This window comes from Gracilinanus agilis, chromosome 3 (assembly GCF_016433145.1).
Source record: "Gracilinanus agilis isolate LMUSP501 chromosome 3, AgileGrace, whole genome shotgun sequence".
NCBI classification, from domain to species: domain Eukaryota; kingdom Metazoa; phylum Chordata; class Mammalia; order Didelphimorphia; family Didelphidae; genus Gracilinanus; species Gracilinanus agilis.
In genome coordinates, this window is record NC_058132.1 from 657,851,218 (window position 1) to 657,869,088 (window position 17,871).

The window sequence follows — 17,871 nt, forward strand, 5'->3', positions numbered from 1 at the left end:
GTGTGCGTGTGTGCGTGTCTGTGGGAGAGGTGCGGGAGGTCTGGAGAGCAGGTCAAGGCAAGAAGGGCTTTGTTTATTGCCTTTGAGTCATTCTCTGTGTTGTTTGTGCCAGCATCGTGTACGTCATCTCGGCTCCTCTGTCTCCCGCCTTCGGATTTTTGGTGGACAAGACGGGCAGGAACGTCTTGTGGGTTCTGTTTGCCGTTGTGGCCACGCTGGCCTCCCACTCCATGCTGGCGTTCACCTTCTGGAACCCGTGGATTGCCATGGTAACGTGCACGCCAGCGGTGCTCTCTGACCTGGGCAGTGGCACTACCTGGGGGGGATGAACAGCTGATTTGGTGGTGGGTGGCCTGCTCTCTCCTAGGCTCGGCACAGCAGAGACTCCCCTCTGAGGCCCTTCCCCCCGCGGAGGACATCACCTCAGTCTTCATGGGAAAAAGAGGCCTTTTGCCTCGAGTTCCTCCTCCTCCTCCGCTTTTCCTGAGCCTCGGCCTGCCTCCCCCCCTCGTCTGACAGCCTAGCTTTTGGCCAGAGCCGTCTCTGCCTCTGCCTGTTCTCCTTCTCGAGCCCCATCCCTGGCCTGGCCTCCATGTCCTCCCTGAACTCCGGTGGCTCTCTCTGACGTGAGGCTTTCTTTATTGCTGGCGGCCTCTGGGACCTTCCCCTTGGTCTGCTTCTCCTTCCACCTGGCCAGTCCCTCACCCACATCCCCCTCCTTGCGGTGGGGCTGCCTCTGCGCTTGGTCCTGGCCCACTTCTGTTGTCGGTCCAGTCTATCCTGCTCCGAAGGCCTTCGTGGCAGTCTCTGGGTGGTGACTGAGCTGTCCCCGGAGCCTCCCTCCAGACCCCTTCTTCCTTCTGTCTGGGCCTTCCCTCTCCTTGGTTGCCGCATCCACCCCTGGCCTTCTCTCCCTGCCTGGCTAAGCACAGCCTGGCCTGCCCCCCGCCAGGGTTCGGCCATGCCTCTTCCCTGGCCCTGCTCGCACTCGGCTTTCTTGGCAGCGTCCGGGCCGAGGAGCAGCTCCACAGTGTGGCCCCCTGCGGCCTCTTCCCTGTACATCCTTGGGGATCTGGCTCTGCCGGCCTCCCTGCCTCCCCTTCATCCTGACACTCATTCCTTGCAGCCATGCCCTCCCACCTGTCCTAGCCTAGTGTCCGGCTCCCAGGGCTGCCCTGTCCGTGCCATCGGAAGGGGACAAACGAGCGAAATCCCTTTTGTGTTTGTTGGCCTCTAGTTTGTGTCATATTCCAGACAGAGTGCTGGAGATCCCAGTTCAAATCTGGCCACGTGACCTTGGACAAGTCACTTCTCCTTGGGGTGCCTCCGTTTCCTCAGCTGTAAAATGGAAGCAGTCGCAGCCCCGGCAGTCACGGGAAGATGAGATGGGAGGCCCCCTGCGCCCGCTCCCTCCTGCTGGTTGTCGCTGCCATGGTCAGGGCGTGTAGAGAGCGAGGGAGAGCGCGAGCGCGGTGACTGTTGGAGGAGCCGGCAGAAGGCCCTGGATGGGATCTGTAATGCGGGATTGGTGCAAGTCAAAGCATCTGACGTTTTCTCCCAAGGGGGGAGTCCAGGGTATTAGCTGGATGCCTGGGTCAGGTCAAGGAAATCAGAACCCCAGGCTGGTTCTCCAGGGATATTGATAGTGCCAGCTCCAACCGTCTGGTCTGGTCGTGAGACCAGGGACTTCCTGGGTCAACATTCCGTTGCCCCAATTGTCAGGATTGCCTCGGGCGATCTGGCACCAATCCTGCATTACAGACCCAAAGAGCCTTTACCCGCTCGGCTTCATTCTTGGCGCCTTTAAACAAGGACTGAGTGTTTGGGTGGGAGAAGGGCCCGACTTGTGCATGTTACAGCAGTGGTGCTCGGGCAGAGGCGGGCTCCGTGACTTGGCCAAGGTCTCCCCACCAGGCCGCCCTGCCGCGCGGCCCTCCATGGAAGGAGCGAGAAGCACTCGGTGTGGCTGCGTTCTGAAGCGCGGCCGACCATTCAGGCTCCTTTTGGGAATCTCCTGTAGAGGAAGCAGCACCTCTTCTTCAGCTTTGCTTCTGCATGAGATGCGGCTGCCTGATTGTTTGCTGTGCGAGCAGCACAGCTGGGGGGCTCCGCACAGGCTCCCCCCTCACCCCCCGGCCCTCGGACGGCTGAGCCACGCTCGGGGCGGCCTGTCCGGTGCTCTTGGGCTCCTCTGCCAGTTCTCCCTCCCGCTCGGAGTTCTGTGGCCTCTGTTAGACTTGAAATGAGTCTCTTCCACGTTCTCATTTCCTGTAATGCTTGTTAATAATCGCTTAAATAGAGAAGCTCCTGTTATATAGTCTTATATAGCCTTCCTCGAAGTGTGGCCGCGTGCCAGGACCCTCCGTCCGTCCCCTCCTGCTCCGGGAAGGAGCCAGAGCAGAAGCCCCCATTCGTGGACGCCGCCCAGGAGGGGAGGGGATGAAGCTCCCTCTGCCCGCCTCGGCTGCCCCAGCATGAAGGTTCCTTTTCTTTGCCTTTTCCACAGTGTCTGCTCGGCATCTCCTACTCGCTCCTGGCCTGTGCGCTGTGGCCGATGGTGGCCTATATCATTCCCGAACATCAGCTGGGCACGGCGTACGGCTTGTAAGTATTGCGGCCCTGGCGGTCCTCGAGGGCATTCGGGGACGGTGTGGCCTGCAGTTTGCCCTGCGGCAGCCGGGCTTTCTTCAGGTTCTGGGGGGCCCTGACTTAGGAGGGACGAAGCCGTCTCTTGTCCTTCCCTCTGTGGAGGGATAGAGGGGAGGCCCGATGAGCCCGGGGGCTCCCGAGAATCCGCCCAGTTAGGCTGTCTGGACCAGCCCCCTCCGTGCTGGCCCTGCCACACGGCAGAGAAGGCTGATGAGGGCAGCCAGAAGGGGTTCTCCTGGATGCTGAGACCATTCGGGGGAAGAATTCAGCCTCTCGTTTTCTGACTGTTCTGAGGTCCTACAGCAACTTCTGCCACATCGGACTCTGGTGTTGGCTTGAACAGAGGCCAGGTGGCGTCCTAGGGGCGTCCTGCGATCTTCTAGAACCTGTCATCGGGGGTCCCTCATCCCACATAGTCTGCCCTTTTGCCCGGCTCACAACCCGGGGCCAGCATTGCTAATGATAGTCATCAAGGAACAGTTCAATTGTAGTCCACACTGTTTAAGAAAGGCATAAAGTAGAAATCTTTCTCAAAAGTGCATTCATGGAAAAAGATTTGAAACCTTCAGGACCCTCATCACTGTGGTTCGGTGGTTCACTGTGTCTGACCTTCATGACTTCATAAATTTGTCTGTGGGGTTTCTTGGCAAAGAGACTGGGATGGTGTGACGTGTCTGCCTCCAGCACGTCCCTGTTTTATAGCCGAGGAAACTGAGACAAGCGGGGTTATGTGCCTCACCCAGGGTCATGCAGCTAGGAAGTATCTGAGGGTGGATTGGAACTCGACTCTTCCTGATTCCAAGCCCATTTCTCTTTTTTTTTAGAAAACTTTTCCATGGTTCCACGATTCATGTTCTTTCTCTCCCCTCTAATCCCGCCCTTGCCCAGCATAGCTGACACGAAATTCCACTGGAGTTTACATGTGTCATCGATCAAGACCTATTTCCATATTACTGATGGTTGCACTGGGGTGTTTGTTTAGTGTCTACATCCCCAATCATGTCCGCATCAACCCATGTGCTCAAGTAGTTGTTTTTCTTCAGTGTTTCTGCTCCCACAGTTCTTCTGAATGTGGGTAGCCTTCTTCCTGGGTCATTGCATTGCTGCTAGTACAGACGTCCATAACATTCAATTGTATTTCAGTGTATCCATCTTTGTGTATAATGTTCTTCTAGTTCTGCTCCTTTCACTGCATCAATTCCTAGAGGTGTGTTAGTGGAAACTTGGGGTTCATTTGAGCCTTAAAAATTTAGATATATGACATAAACTTCCTGTGGACGTTTAGGGGACTTTGAAACTACATTTCCCATGATTCCTCTTGTAATACAGGTAGACAGGAAGTGTGATTACGAAAGAACAGTATGAGACTCCTGAGGATTGGGAGACTCCCTCTTTGGTACAAGGTAGCGAGGTAGGAGAAGGTAATGGCAGGTGATTTGAATTAGATCTTAGCAGGCACGTGGTCTTTCTTAAATTTACCAACATGGCTTTAAATAAAATATTAATACTTCTATCTATATCCATCTATATCAATTTTAATCATAACAGGTCATTCCAGTTCATATGGAATTTCTTCATTTCTTTATTCCTTTGAGCAATAGTATTCCATCACCAACAGATACCAAAATTTGTTCAGCCATTCCCCAATTGAAGGACATCCCCTCATTTTCCAATTTTTTGCCACCACAAAAAGCATGGCTATAAATATTTTTGTACAAGTCTTTTTCCTTATGATCTCTTTGGGGTATAAACCCAGTAGGGGTATGGCTGGATCAAAGGGCAGGCAGTCTCTTAAAGCCCTTTGGGCATAGTTCCAAATTACCATCCAGAATGTTTGGATCAATTCACAACTATACCAGCAATGCATTAATGTCCCAATTTTGCCACATCCCCTCAATCGTTTATTACTTTCCTTTGCTGTCATGTTAGCTAATTTGCTAGGTGTGAGGTGGTACCTCAGAGTTGTTTTGATTTGCATTTCTCTAATTATTAGGGATTTAGAACTCTTTCTCATGTGCTTATTGATAGTTTTGATTTCTTTATCTGAGAATTGCCTATTCATGTCCCTTGCCCATTTTTCAATTGGGGAATGTTTTGATTTTTTTGTTATAATTGATTTAGCTCCTTATAAATTTGAGTAATTAGACCTTTGTCAGAGGTTTTGTTATAAAGACTTTTCCCCAATTTGTTGATTCCCTTCTAATTTTGGTTGCATTGGTTTTGTTTGTACAAAAACCTTTTAATTTAATGTAATCAAAATTATTTATTTTACATTTTGTAATTTTTTCTAACTCTTGCTTGGTTTTAAAATCTTTCCTTTCCCAGAGATCTGACAAGTATACTATTCTGTGTTCGCCTAATTACTAACAGTTTTCTTCTTTATATTCATGCCATTCACCCATTATGAATTTATCTTGGTGTAGGGTGTGAGATGTTGATCTAGACCCGATCTCTGCCATATTGTTTTCCAATTTTCCTAGCAGTTTTTGTCAAATAGTGGATTTTTGTCCCAAAAGCTGGACTCTTTGGGTTTATCATAGACTGTCTTGCTGAGGTCACTTACCCCAAGTCTATTCCACTGATCCTTCCTCTGTCTCTTAGCTAGTACCATATTGTTTTGATGACTGCTGCTTTATCGTACAGTTTAAGATCTGGTAGTGCTAGGCCACCTTCCTTCACATTTTTTCCATTATTTCCTTTAATATTCTTAATCTTTTGTTCTTCCAATTGAACTTTGTTATATTTTTTTCTAATTTGGTAAAAAAGTTTCTTGGTAGTTTGATAGGTATGGCACTAAATAAGTAAATTAATTTGGGTAGGATGGTCATTTTTATTATGTTAGCTCATCCTACTTATGAGCAATTAATGCTTTTCCAGTTGTTTAGATCTAGTTTTAATTGTGTGGAAAGTGTTTTATAGTTATGTTCATATAATTCCTGTGTTTGTTTTGGCAAATAGATTCCTAAGTATTTTATGTTGTCTAGAGTGATTTTAAATGGCATTTTTCTTTCTAACTCTTGCTGCTGAGACGTGTTGGAAATATATAGAAATGCTGATGATCTTGTGTCCTGCAACTTTGCTAAAGTTGTTGATTATTTCTACTAGCTTTTTAGTTGATTCTCTAAGATTTTTTAAGTAGATCATATCATCTGCAAAGAGTGATAACTTGAGCTCCTCATTGCCTATTTTAATACCTTCAGTTTCTTTTTCTTATCTAATTTCTACTTCTGGTGTTTCTAGTACAATGTTAAATAATAGAGGTGACAATGGGCATCCTTGTTTCACACCTGATCTTATTGGGAATGCTTCTAATTTATCCCCATTGCAGATGATGCTTGTTGATGGTTTTAGATTTATACTGTTTATTATTTTTAGGAAAGGCCCTTCTATTCCTATACTTTCTAGTGTTTTCAGTAGGAATGAGTGCTGTATTTTGCTAAGGCTTTTTCAGCATCTGAGATAATCATGTGATTTTTGTTGGTTTGCTTGTTGATATGGTCAATTATGTGAATGGTTTTCCTAATGTTGAACCATCCTTGCATTCCTGGTATAAATCCCACCTGATCATAATGAACAACCCTCATGATCATTTGTTGGAGTCTTTTTGCTAGTATTTTATTTAAGATTTTTGCATCTATGTTCACTAAGGAGATTGGTCTGTAGTTTTCTTTCTGGTTTTGTTCTACCTGGCTTTGGGATCAGTATCATATTTATGTCATAAAAGGAATTTGGTAGAACTCCTTTGCTTATTATGTTAAATAGTTTGTATAGTATTGGGATTATTTGTTCTTTGAATGTTTGATAGAATTCACTTGTGAATCCATCTGGTCCTGGGGATTTTTTCTTAGGGAGGTCTCCCTTTTTATCTTTGATACTGTTAATTTGGTTTTCTTCTTTCCTTTTTTTTTTATTAGTTGACCAGTACTTTGTTAATTTTATTTGTTTTTTTCAAAGTAACAGCTTCTAGTCTTTATTAATTCAATAGTTCTTTTACTTTTGATTTTATTAATTTCCCCTTTAATTTTTATGATCTCTAATTTAGTTTTCATCTGGGGATTTTTAATTTGTACGCTTTCTACTTTTTTGATTTGCATGCCCAATTCATTGATTTTTTGCTCTCCCTAATTTGTTAATATATGCATTCAAGGATATAAATTTCCCCCTGAGTCCGCGTTGGCTGCATCCCACATATTTTGGTAGGATATCTCATCATTGTCATTTTCTTCTATGAAAATATTAATTGTTTCTATGATTTGTTCTTTAACTAACTGATTTTGGAGAATCATATTATTTAATTTCCAATTAATTTTTCATTTGCCTATGTGTAAATAGAATTAGCTCATCCTCATTCATTGTTAGACTCTAGCCATCAGAAATAATGTCACCTCACCCAACTTAGTGGGGAGGGGAGATGAGTGACTCACTCACACTAGTGACAATAAGTAACAAATCAAGAACAAGAGACTGCCCTTTGGGCAATCTAAAACAGTGTTGAGGCTGCCATTTGTTCACTTGAAATTAGAGGTGGATGCAGGAAGTGACGAAAGATGCTATCTTTCAAATGCTATGATGGTAACTTCCTGTGGAGGCAGTTGGCACTTTGAACTTGGTGTAGAAGGATCTCTGGTGAGACCTCAGACTGTTTCCCTCTGAATTGTCATGTGGGTAAGTTAGGCTGACTTCCTTTCTGCTTCCTTGGCATTTCTGGAGGCTGCCCTCAAGGAGGCTTCTTTTGCCTCTCTAATTGTAAAAGGCCTTGTGGCTAGTTGCCTTGTTTAATTAACCTCTAAATCCTCATCTGGGCCAGAGTTTTTCTCTCTTTATTTCCCTACCTTTAACCTTCCTAATTGTAAACAAACTACCATAAAACCCATCCTGACTCGGGTCTCTTTTAAATATGGAATCAAGCTAATCTGATTCCTGGGGACCATACCTTAAATATCTAATTCCCCTCTTACACCTATCCATATACCCTTACTAATTATTATTTTTATTGCATTATGATCTGAAAAGGTTGCATTTATTATTTCTGCTCTTTTGCATTTGTTTGCCATGTTTCTATGCCCTAGTACATGGTCAATCTTTGTGAATGTACCATGTGTTGCTGAAAAGAAGGTGTATTCCTTTTTGTTCCTATTAATTTTTCTCCACATATCTATTAACTCTAATATTTCTAGGATTTCATTTACTTCTCTTACCTCTTTCTTATTTATTTTTTGGTTTGATTTATCTAGATCTGATAGGGGTAGGTTCAGGTCTCCTACTAGTATAGTTTTATTATCTTTTTCCTCCTTGAACTCTGCCAGTTTCTCCTTTAGAAATTTGGATGTTATACCATTTGGTGCATACATATTGAGTGCTGACATTTCCTCATTGTCTATACTGCCTTTTATCAGGATGTAATTACTTTCCCTGTCTCTTTTAACCAGATCTATTTTTACTTTGGCTTCATCAGATATCATGGTTGCAACTCCTGCCTTCTTTTTCTTAGTTGAAGCCCAATAGATTTTGTTCCAGCTTTTTACCTTTACCCTATGTAAGTCTACCTGTCTCATGTGTGTTTCTTGTAGACAAGAAATGGTGGGATTTTGGTTTCTAATCCACTCTGCTATTTGCTTCTGTTTTATGGGCAAGTTCATCCCATTCACATTTAGAGTTATGATCGTCAACTATGTATTCCCCAACATTTTGATTTCCTTTCCTTGTCCTGCCCTTTCTTCTTTCACTATTTCCTTCTACACCAGTGTTGTGTTTTTAATCAGTCCTCCTAATCCCCTCCATTATTTTACTTACCTTTCTCCCCCTTCCCTTCTTATTTTTCTTTAAGGTCTTTTTAAGCTATCCCCCCACACTCTCCCTCCCTAGTATTGCTTCCCTCCCCACCAGTCTGTTTTTTACCCTTCTACTTCTCTATAGGGCACGAATCAGTTCTCTGCCCCAATGGATGTGATTGTTCTTCCCTCTTTGAGTTAATTTAAATACCTGTAAGAATTAAGTATTTCCTGTCTTCAAACCTCTTTACCCTTCCAGTGATTTGGTCTTCTCCCCGACTCCCACCATGCACTCCTTTATGGAATATAAATTTACTCCATTTTGTCTCTTTTCCCATTTCTCTTAATATTATCCTCCTTTTTTTAACCTCTAGTTTTATATATATTTATGCATACATAAATATATATCTTGACATTTCATCCTATATAGTTTGTCACTGTTCCCTCTAAGTATACTTCTTCTAGCTACCCTGATGATAATAACAATTTTTAAGAGTTACCAATATCATCTTTTCATATAAGGATACAAATTATTTGAACTTATTGGGTCCCTTAAAAAAAGTTTTTTTTTTTCCCCCTCTCTTTATTACCTTTTGGTGATTCTTTTGAGTTCTGTGTTTGGACATCAAATTTTCTGTTTAAGTCTGGTTTTTTCCTTATGAATGCTTGGAAGTCTTCAATTTTATTATATGACCATACTTTCTCCTGCATGTATATGGTCAGTTTTTCTGGGTAGTTGATTCTTGGTTGTAGACCCAGTTCCCTTGCTTTCCGGAATATCATATTCCATGACTTCTGGTCCTTCAGTGTAGATGCAACCAGATCTAGTGTTATCCCAACTGTGGTTCTATGGTATGTGAATGACTTCTTAGCAGCTTATAATATTTTTTCCTTGGTCTGGTAGTTCTTGAATTTGGCTATAATAGTCCTGGGAGTTGTCAATTGTGGATTAAATGTAGGAGGTGATCTGTGAATTCTTTTAGTCTCCACTTTTCCCTCTTGTTCGAGATTGTTGGGGTAGTTTTCTTGGATAATTTCCTGTAGGATGATGTCCAGGCTTTTGTTGTTGGATTCTAATTTTTAAAGACTGAATTTAATCCCTGGCTTTTTGGTCATCCTTCTCCTTCTGGCCTGATTTTCTTTGTAGGTCATCTTTCACCTTCTTTGTCTCATTTTCAAGCTGGTCAATTTTGACTTTCAAGACACTATTTTCTTGTTTTAGTTCCTGTATTTCCTTTTTCCAATTGTCTTCAGCCTCTCTTAATTGTTTTTTGAATTTTATTTTGAGTTCTTCCAAAGCTCTATGTCCAATTTGCTAGAGTTTCTGTGTTTTTGCTTGGAGTTCCTTGGTCTTCCTTTGGTTCCTTTGCTCTTTGTTCATTACCTGGATAGAAGCTGTCAATTGCAATTTCTTTTTTCTTTTTATGTTGTTTACTCATATTTTTTCCTTCTTTCCCCCCTGTAATTGGCTATAACCTTGTTCCTGTGATTATTTGCTGGATCTGTGGGTTTGGGCTATTCTGTCCTCAAGGGGCTTTTTCTCTGCTCTGCTGATTGATTAGGTTAAACTGATGTTTTTTTTTTTTTAAACCCTTACCTTCCATCTTGGAGTCAATACTGTTTATTGGCTCCAAGGCAGAAGAGTGGCAAGGGCTAGGCAATGTGGGTCAAGTGACTTGCCCAGGGTCACATAGCTAGGAAGTGTCTGAGGCCAGATTTGAACCTAGGACCTCTCGTCTCTAGGCCTGGCTCTCAATCTACTGAGCCACTCAGCTGCCCCCTAAAGTGATGGTTTTTAATGAGCTCTGATGTAAGATCTTCTCTAGCTGGCAACAGAAGTTTGTAGCTATTTTCGCGGCAGTCTATGGGGGAGGGGTGTTGGAGCTTTCCTGCCCTCTGAAGACTTATTATCTGCCCTATTGATGGAATTAAGCCAGGGCGGAGTTGATCTGCAGAGCTGGATGTGCCCTGAGACCAAAACCTTGAGAAAAAGAAGGAAAGGGGGCAAGGTGGAGTGTTTTTGCCTGTGACTAGGCTGCCCTCTCTGAGTTTCTCCTCCAGCCACCTCCCTGCCATCTGTGTTCAATGTCCTGAGCCTGCATAGCTGTGCCAGCAAGGCCCTCCCTCCGGACTAGTGCCCTTGCCTACCCAGAGATTCCAGGAACAGTTGGAGTCTCAGCACAGCACGTGGGGGAGTGGTCTTGGGATTCCCCTTCTTTCTTACCCTCAAACCCAAAAGTTCGAGAATTCAGGCTTTGTGTATGTGTGTGTGTGTGTGTGTGTGTGTGTGTGTACCTCTTGAGCTGAGTTCAGCAGGAGGATCCCTCAGCTCTGTCCTGTTGTTAGAATTGGTTTTCTTTCCCCTCGAAACACTTTGTTTTTTATCGATGTGGAAGGATTTCAGAGGTCTGGAGTTTTGGTGCATCTAAGCCACCATCTTCCCAGAATCCCCCCTCACCCCCACCCCCATTCTCTATTGGCTGTGCCACTGGCTATCCTTACTAACTCATGGCCCTTCTTAAAACCTCCAGCAAACCCAGCTCTTCCGGTGTGAGCTTTGATAAATGTTTTCTCTTTTCTACATTTTAAAAGGACCCCATCTCAATTCACCCTAAGATGCTTCAGAATGGGCATCTTTAATGATGTTCCCTAACAAACCTGGAAGCAGGAAATCCCTCCTTGCTGCTCCTTTCTCGTGCTTCCTGTATCAGTCACATTGGACTCGTCCCAGACACTTCTAAGGCCCGCAGGCTTCCCTGCTTCCTGGCCAGCGCCTGAGGGCCGTCCTCCCCACAGGCAGGGCACAAGGGGTGTGCAGAGCCTCCCCGGGACACCCTCAGCTCCAGGAGGGCCGGATGGCGCCCCCAAGGGAATCTGTGGTCTGCTCTTGCCTCCATGTTTCCCTCATTCTGCAGCCCTCCTGCTCAGAGGCTTAGGAGAACACAGAAGACTTTCATCTTGAACCCTTTCGCCTCTGACTACACCTCTGACTTGCTCCTTCAGGCTTCACCTCGCAGCTCATTTCAGCAGTCGTTCCTTCCCTTTCCCTCCTCAGAAAATCAGGGATGTCCACCCGCTTGTTGTTGCAGCTGCGGGTCACTGGAAAGGCGTGCTGGCCATTCAGGCAGGATGGTGGCTGCGTGCCAGGCACTGTGCCGCGCTCTGGAGATGGGGTGCCTATAGAAGCACTCGTCACAATCAGCCTGAGTGGGAAGGCCTGGGGGGCAGATGGGGCCTGGCCTGCCCGCTGGAGTGCCCATGCTCAGGAGATAGTGGAGCCGTCGCAGTAGTAGAGAAAAAGGGTTTAATGTTGTCGTCAGGCGCCCCCGTACCCGTGCCATCCATTTTGTTCACAAATGCTGTGCAGAAATCATCTCTTTGCAACCTCTGGGTGAAAAACACATTTGAATCTTCATTTCTTAGCATGCAGTCCATCCAGAATCTTGGCCTGGCCATTATATCCATTGTTGCTGGTGAAATATTGGATCACTGGGGGTATTTGTATCTGGAAATATTCTTCATTGCCTGCGTTTCTGGTGAGTCCTTGATGGGAATCTTTTTGGTTTCTTTTGCTCCTGAGGCCAGAATGTAGGACAGGGCCCACCCACGTCCCGAGGAGCACCTGCTACAGGAAGGGGTGGGAGCAGGCGTCCTTTGGGGAGCTGGTGGTGGGGCTGCCATGGGCACCTTCCCTCTGCGATTTGGGGTGGGGATCCTCCAGCTAGCACCGCCAGTGAGGGGGCCAGAGCGGAGGGCCCTGTGCATGGGCCGGCAGGAATTCTTGGTAAATGGCTAAGAAGGGCAGGAAGGGAGGAGGGGGTGCTGCACTCTCTCATTGTGGAAGGGGTCCCCTGCTTCGTCCTCTCTCATGGGGGCAGGTGGGAGCTGTGAGCCCCCTCCTTGGAGACCAAGTCCCAGAGCTCCAGGCTGCTGTGGGAGCATTGGCATGACTGCGAAGAGACTTCCTCTAAAAGATTTTTCCCTCTTTTTTTCTTTCCAGTATCACTTCTGTCTGTGGTTTTGCTGTATTTGGTGGACTGCACTCGAGGTAATGTTTTAGGGCCATGAAGCTACTCTCTTCGGGGAGAAATTGGGCTGTGGAGAAGTGGGGTTTCTCTAGGACATCAAATTCATTCTTGTTTATGAATGTCCAATTGGAGGCAGCTGGGTGGCTCAGTGGATTAAGAGCCAGGCCTAGCCATGGGAGGTCCTGGGTTCAAATGTGGCCTCAGACACGAACCCCTGTGGCCTAGCCCTTCCTGTTCTTCTGCCTTATAATCAGTACTCACTATTGATTCTAGACAGAAGGTAAAGGTTATTCATAAAAGATCTTCCATTCTGGCCATTTATCCCTCTCATTGTTTTGGGAATTCTGAAGGTGGCATTTCTGTCACAGCAGCAGGAGGCCCCTGGAGGCCCTGCCCAGGAGGGTCCTCATGAGGCCCCACAGTCTGCTCCTGTCTGCGTCGCTCTATGTCATCCAGTTCTGGGGTAATCTAGGGTGGATTCCTCCTCCCCACCCAGCCCCGGCCCCAGATTCAGGGCCGCTTTGTCGTTGCTGGAGGAGCCCCCTGAATACATCATATCCTTAGAAGTGGCCATAGCGGGGATCTGGGAAATGTTAGGGCTTGTGGACTCCTAAAACGTTTTCTTCTTCTTTTATGTCCATCTTTTCCATTTGAGTGTCCTGAAGAAGGCATATTTCTACCCAGCTTTCACCCCAAATGGGCATCTGTCTTGAGTTCTTATTTCTCTCAGAGGTCCAAGGCCAGGCCCCGAAGGGCCTCTGTAGGATTCTCGTATGAACGTGCAGCCCTGTGAAAGCCCACACGCCTTCTCTGCCTCGGTCTCCCTCCCCTGCCCCTTCCCTCCCCTCTGCCCAGCCACAGGCCAGCTTTTCACACAGGGATGTCTGCAGTCTCTTGGGGGATTGAGTTGACTCTAAGTGAACACGCCTCTACACACGTTATGTGTACACACATGTGCACGTGGGGGGAATGAAGAGAGCCGTGACTGTGGCCGAGCCCTGCCAGGGGTCCCGCTTCCTCTGCCCTTCTGGCATCACCGGGGTGGGTGAGGAAGAGAGCCTCTTGGCCCAGCAGGCCCCTGAGGCCGTGGTGGCCGTCGGGGCAGACTGACCGGCTGGGCCCTGGCGTGAGAGCTCCGGTTCCGTGGGTGGGAGCGTTTGCCCGACACCTCGTTTCTTGTGTTCCAGGAGGAACCCTTAACTGCTCTGTCAAACAGAGGGAGGACCTGTCCAAGTCCACTCACGCCGAGTAAGTGCTGGAAGAAGGGATGACGTCCTGGCCGTGGCCTTCAGTGGGTGAGCCAGCACAAGGGTCAGAGGTGGTGGGGACTGGGGGGGCCGGTTCCATGTTCAGCTTGACTCCAGGAAGACCCTCTTTCCCATGATGGAAGCCCAGTGGTTACAGCGAGCTCCGAGGCTCGGAATGCTTTACTGTCAAGTAGCCAACGTAACCCGCATCATGTGAGCCGGTGTACGTCAGGCCTGGGGGCCCAGGCTTGCCCCCTTGTGTGTGCTTGTGAGCTGAAGGTGGGGGAGCGCCTGTGCCGCCCTCACGTGCTGGCACCTGAGCGCCCCCGCTGCTGAGCCTCCTAACAGGCTGGGAGAGCCGAGGCACGGAAGGGCTTGTGCTTTGCTCAGCTTCCTTTGAAGAAGTGGCGCATAAAAGAGCTTTTACATGAGGCCCAGGAGTTAGAGCAAGACTTGGGAGCCCAGAGTCGTCCTTGGCCGCCATTCTCACTGTTCTTGAATCTTCTCTGGGTCTGTCCTAGATGAACCGGGCTGAGAATGGCTCAAGAGCCTCAGAATTCATTAGAATCGTGACGTGGGTGCTTCGGGGCAGCTAGTCCTCGATACCCTTTGAAGGCATGTGTGATGCGTGAGGGCAGAGGTACAAGGAAAGGCCTCTCCTGGCCAGGGAACTTAGGCTGGGAAAAGTGGGTTTCTGAAGGCCTCTTTCCCCCGTGATCTGCCTCAGAGGGGTCTGTGGAGGCCCAGCATGCTTCCGTCAAGCAGACCCTCCGTTAGCTCGGCCTCTCCTACAGGAAGATTCAGCGTCCCTTTTAAGTATTTAGAACTTCAGTTGGCTTTGGCATCCGGAGCCTGGGACTGCCTCCTGGCTGCTGGTCACTCGCCTCCTGGCCTAGATTGAGCCCCTTTTTCTGGGGGTCCAGAGAGACTGCGATATCTGGCTGGGGTGGGCGGCCTGATTTCACAGGGCTTTCTGGCAGGGAGCTTGCTCTGATCTGGGCTCAGTTTCCTGTGTTTGGACCCTCATCTGGAAGTCAGACCAAGACCTGCAATCATTCATTTCCTCTTCTGTCCTGTGGATGCTTTACCTGTCCAAGTCCCACCTTCTTCCCAAAGGAGAGGAGAAGGCTAGTCGCAGACAGCCAGCTTGCACTATTCTGAGGACTTTCTTAATGCTTCTTAAAGGGGAAAAAGGAACTATTTGGTTTTATTCTAAGCATTGCCGAATGACGTGCACCCTTTATTCATTCTCTTTAGTGAAGGTTAAAATGCCGTAAGATAGCTTAACATAAAATTTGAAGCTTTTGGGGTTAGCTTGACCTACTGAAACCATCAGAAAAGTTCCATTTCTGACTGAAAATTCATTTCATTTGGATTTAATTGAACTATGATCTGAAGGGGTCAGATCTACTAGGAATTCATTTTCTTTTCAAAATTATTCTGAAACAGACTATATGGTTTAAAGTCTTTTTCTGTCAACATTGTATTATTCAGTTTAAAGATTTTTGATTGGCAGCTTTTAAACATTTTATTTTAAGCCTTTAACATTTTTAACCTTGTTTTGTGGGTTGTCATTGCCAGAGAATTCATGTGCAAGCGGCCTGCCTGTTAGTGATGGTCTCCCTGGATATAGCAAGGCTGGTCTTTGGGTCCTTTTGTTGGCACCAGACCTGAAGGAAGCCTCCCTAGCAGCTAGAACAATGTGCCAGAACTTTGAGTCATTTCCAGGCCATTTTGATGGGTGCATCTCTGCTCTGACTAATAAATATGCTGGGATAATGGGTCCAAATGGACACTTTGGAGCAATGACCCCAAGAACGTACGCTAGCTTGACGATTCCTGCGTGGACTCCTCAGTAAAACGATGCCATAATGCCAATGGGTGCCCGGAGTGGGGGTGAGGGGTGACAACTCACCTCAGAAAGTCTCAGTTCAGCTCCTGTTGGGGGGACGTTTGTATGGCATTGCCTACAGTAGCAGCTCTTAGAAGAGATATTTGAGCAGAGTCTGGGGGATTCCATTTGCAACAGCCAGAAAGCCCAGAAGGAAATCGTTAGACCTCTGTCTTTGTGTGCATTGGGCTTTGGCCTCAGCAGAGGAGGACAGAACATGGGAGGGTATCGATCCCAGCTAAGACTGAGGCTCCTCGTGCTTATTAGGATCCTTCTTGGGGAGGGGGGGGGGGTCCTCATGACTCCTGGTCTCTTTTCTTCATTCATTTTAATGTGTTTTTGCAGATGAATTTGAAGAGCAGCCACCAAAGAGTGAGGCAGCTGTCCATGGTGCCCAGGAGAGCTGGATACTTGGGAAGGAATGGTCTGGAAGCAGAGGCCTAGAAATGTGCAAAAGGACCTTTAAAGGAAGGAACTTCTGCATCTTTAACAGCTTATTTCCAAAGTCCTTTTATGTAGGAGGGTAAATGATCATAGGTCATGTCTTCTGCGAAGGAGTTCCCTTGAACTGCTTGCTAATAACTTCTTTAGTGCCCAAGTCTGGCAACATACTTTGGAAAGCCTCACTAAACTTTGCCAGGGGCAGTGAGTGAGTAAGAGGGGAGAAGATGGGCTCTTCTGTGGAAGGGCCTTTTATCAAGGTCATCTCATTTTTTATTTTCTTTTTATTCTCTGTGTACCAAAAGGACAAAACTTTTTCCAAATCTGGAAATTTTAGTAGGTTTTACCTTTTTTAAAACCAAAACCAAACAACCAAACAACCCAAAAGCCCCCAACCCACCAGAAGCACCTCAGAGTTTTATATCAAATAAAATGGAGTATAATCTGAAGTGTATATTTGCTTCTGTTTTTATAATGGGAAATGTGCAGGTAAAAGCTATTTTTACTTAGGGAAAATTCACTAATAATCATGACTATTATCTCCTTAGCTAAGTAAAGCTATTTTAAAATTTCTTAACCTTTCTTTAACTTAGAACAGTCCTGTTAGCAAAATATTTTTTACATTTCCTGTAATAACTAAAATATGGATGGATTAATTAAGATGACAATTGTGTACTGCCACATGAGTAGATAAAAAAGTTACAAAAGGAAAAATCTGTTCTTTTAAATTTAATAAATGTATAAATGAACATTTATATCATGTGGAAATTTAAATCAAGTTACTCAGCATTTCTTTTTTTTTTTTTAAACATTTCCATCTTAGAATCAATACTATGTATTGCTTCTAAGGCAAAAGAGAGGTAAGGGCTAGGCAATGGTGTTTAAGCAACTTGCCCAGGGTCACATAGTTAGAAAAAAATCTGATGTCAGGTTTGAATCCAGGACCTCCCAACTCCAAGCCTGGCCGTCAATCCAATGAGCTACCTAGTTGCCCCCTTGCATTTCTTGTCTTAGGTGAGCCAGATCAAAGATAATGTGAGCGAATTATAACTACTGAACTAATTTTGGAAATTAATCTCCTTCCGGACTAGTAACATTTTAATTTTTTAGCTTCTGGAGAAAGAAGATATAAGCCATATTAAAAAAAAGATACAAGGATGGGATGGAACCCTTGGTGCCATGAGCCCATATTGTTGGCATTTCCTATTACAGAGCCCCCAAGGGGATGGGTCACTTTGCAGTGTGAGCTACTTTGGGAGGTCAGGACACCTTCACAAGCTTGGTGTTGGGTGGTGGCAACAGCAGTGAGATGTCAGTCACATTCTAGAACAGGTGTAGAGAGTCAATTGGAGAAATAGGGTCAGGAGAGGGCCTGTTATCTGGATTCCCTACGTGACCAATCCAGGCTGAGGCAGTCTTTGTGTTTGGTCCTGGTCGCCTGAGCCCTGAAAGCTCTGGTACCAGCAAGTTGGTTAATCCAAAAACAACTTGACCCCTCCAAGAGGCTATTGGGAGTCATTTAGAGAAATAGAGTCTAACAGATATTTTATCTGGATCCCATTACAAAATCATCGGCAAGTAAAACTATGATTTTTTTCTGCACTGCATGTCAGGTAGCAGACAGAATGGGCCATCTAAGGTAAAAATCTGAGACTCCTCTTTTGATTCATTTTCAGAGTCCCACTTTTTCTCAATATTCTTATTGGAAAGCTTTGAGTCCTTAGCAGACCAGAAGCTACTGAGTTAATAATTTCTCTCCTTGATAATTAAGAAACCTGAACTCTTAAAAAATATAGTCAAGGCTGGACACAAAGATAGAGATAAGACTTTATCTGACCAGGTGC

General features: G+C 46.0%; 1 protein-coding gene across 1 annotated transcript in view; it reads left to right on the forward strand.

Moving 5' to 3' along the window:
- Positions 1-16,018, forward strand: part of MFSD1 (major facilitator superfamily domain containing 1) — a 38,886-nt gene extending 22,868 nt beyond the window's left edge. Inside the window, exons 10-15 of the mRNA XM_044667701.1 lie at positions 113-269; positions 2,507-2,604; positions 11,844-11,956; positions 12,421-12,468; positions 13,636-13,743; positions 15,932-16,018. Of these exons, the coding sequence (XP_044523636.1) occupies positions 113-269; positions 2,507-2,604; positions 11,844-11,956; positions 12,421-12,468; positions 13,636-13,700 (481 nt within the window). The 3' untranslated portion in view covers positions 13,701-13,743; positions 15,932-16,018. The remainder of the gene's footprint in view (positions 1-112; positions 270-2,506; positions 2,605-11,843; positions 11,957-12,420; positions 12,469-13,635; positions 13,744-15,931) is intronic.
- The last annotated feature ends 1,853 nt before the right edge of the window (positions 16,019-17,871 follow it).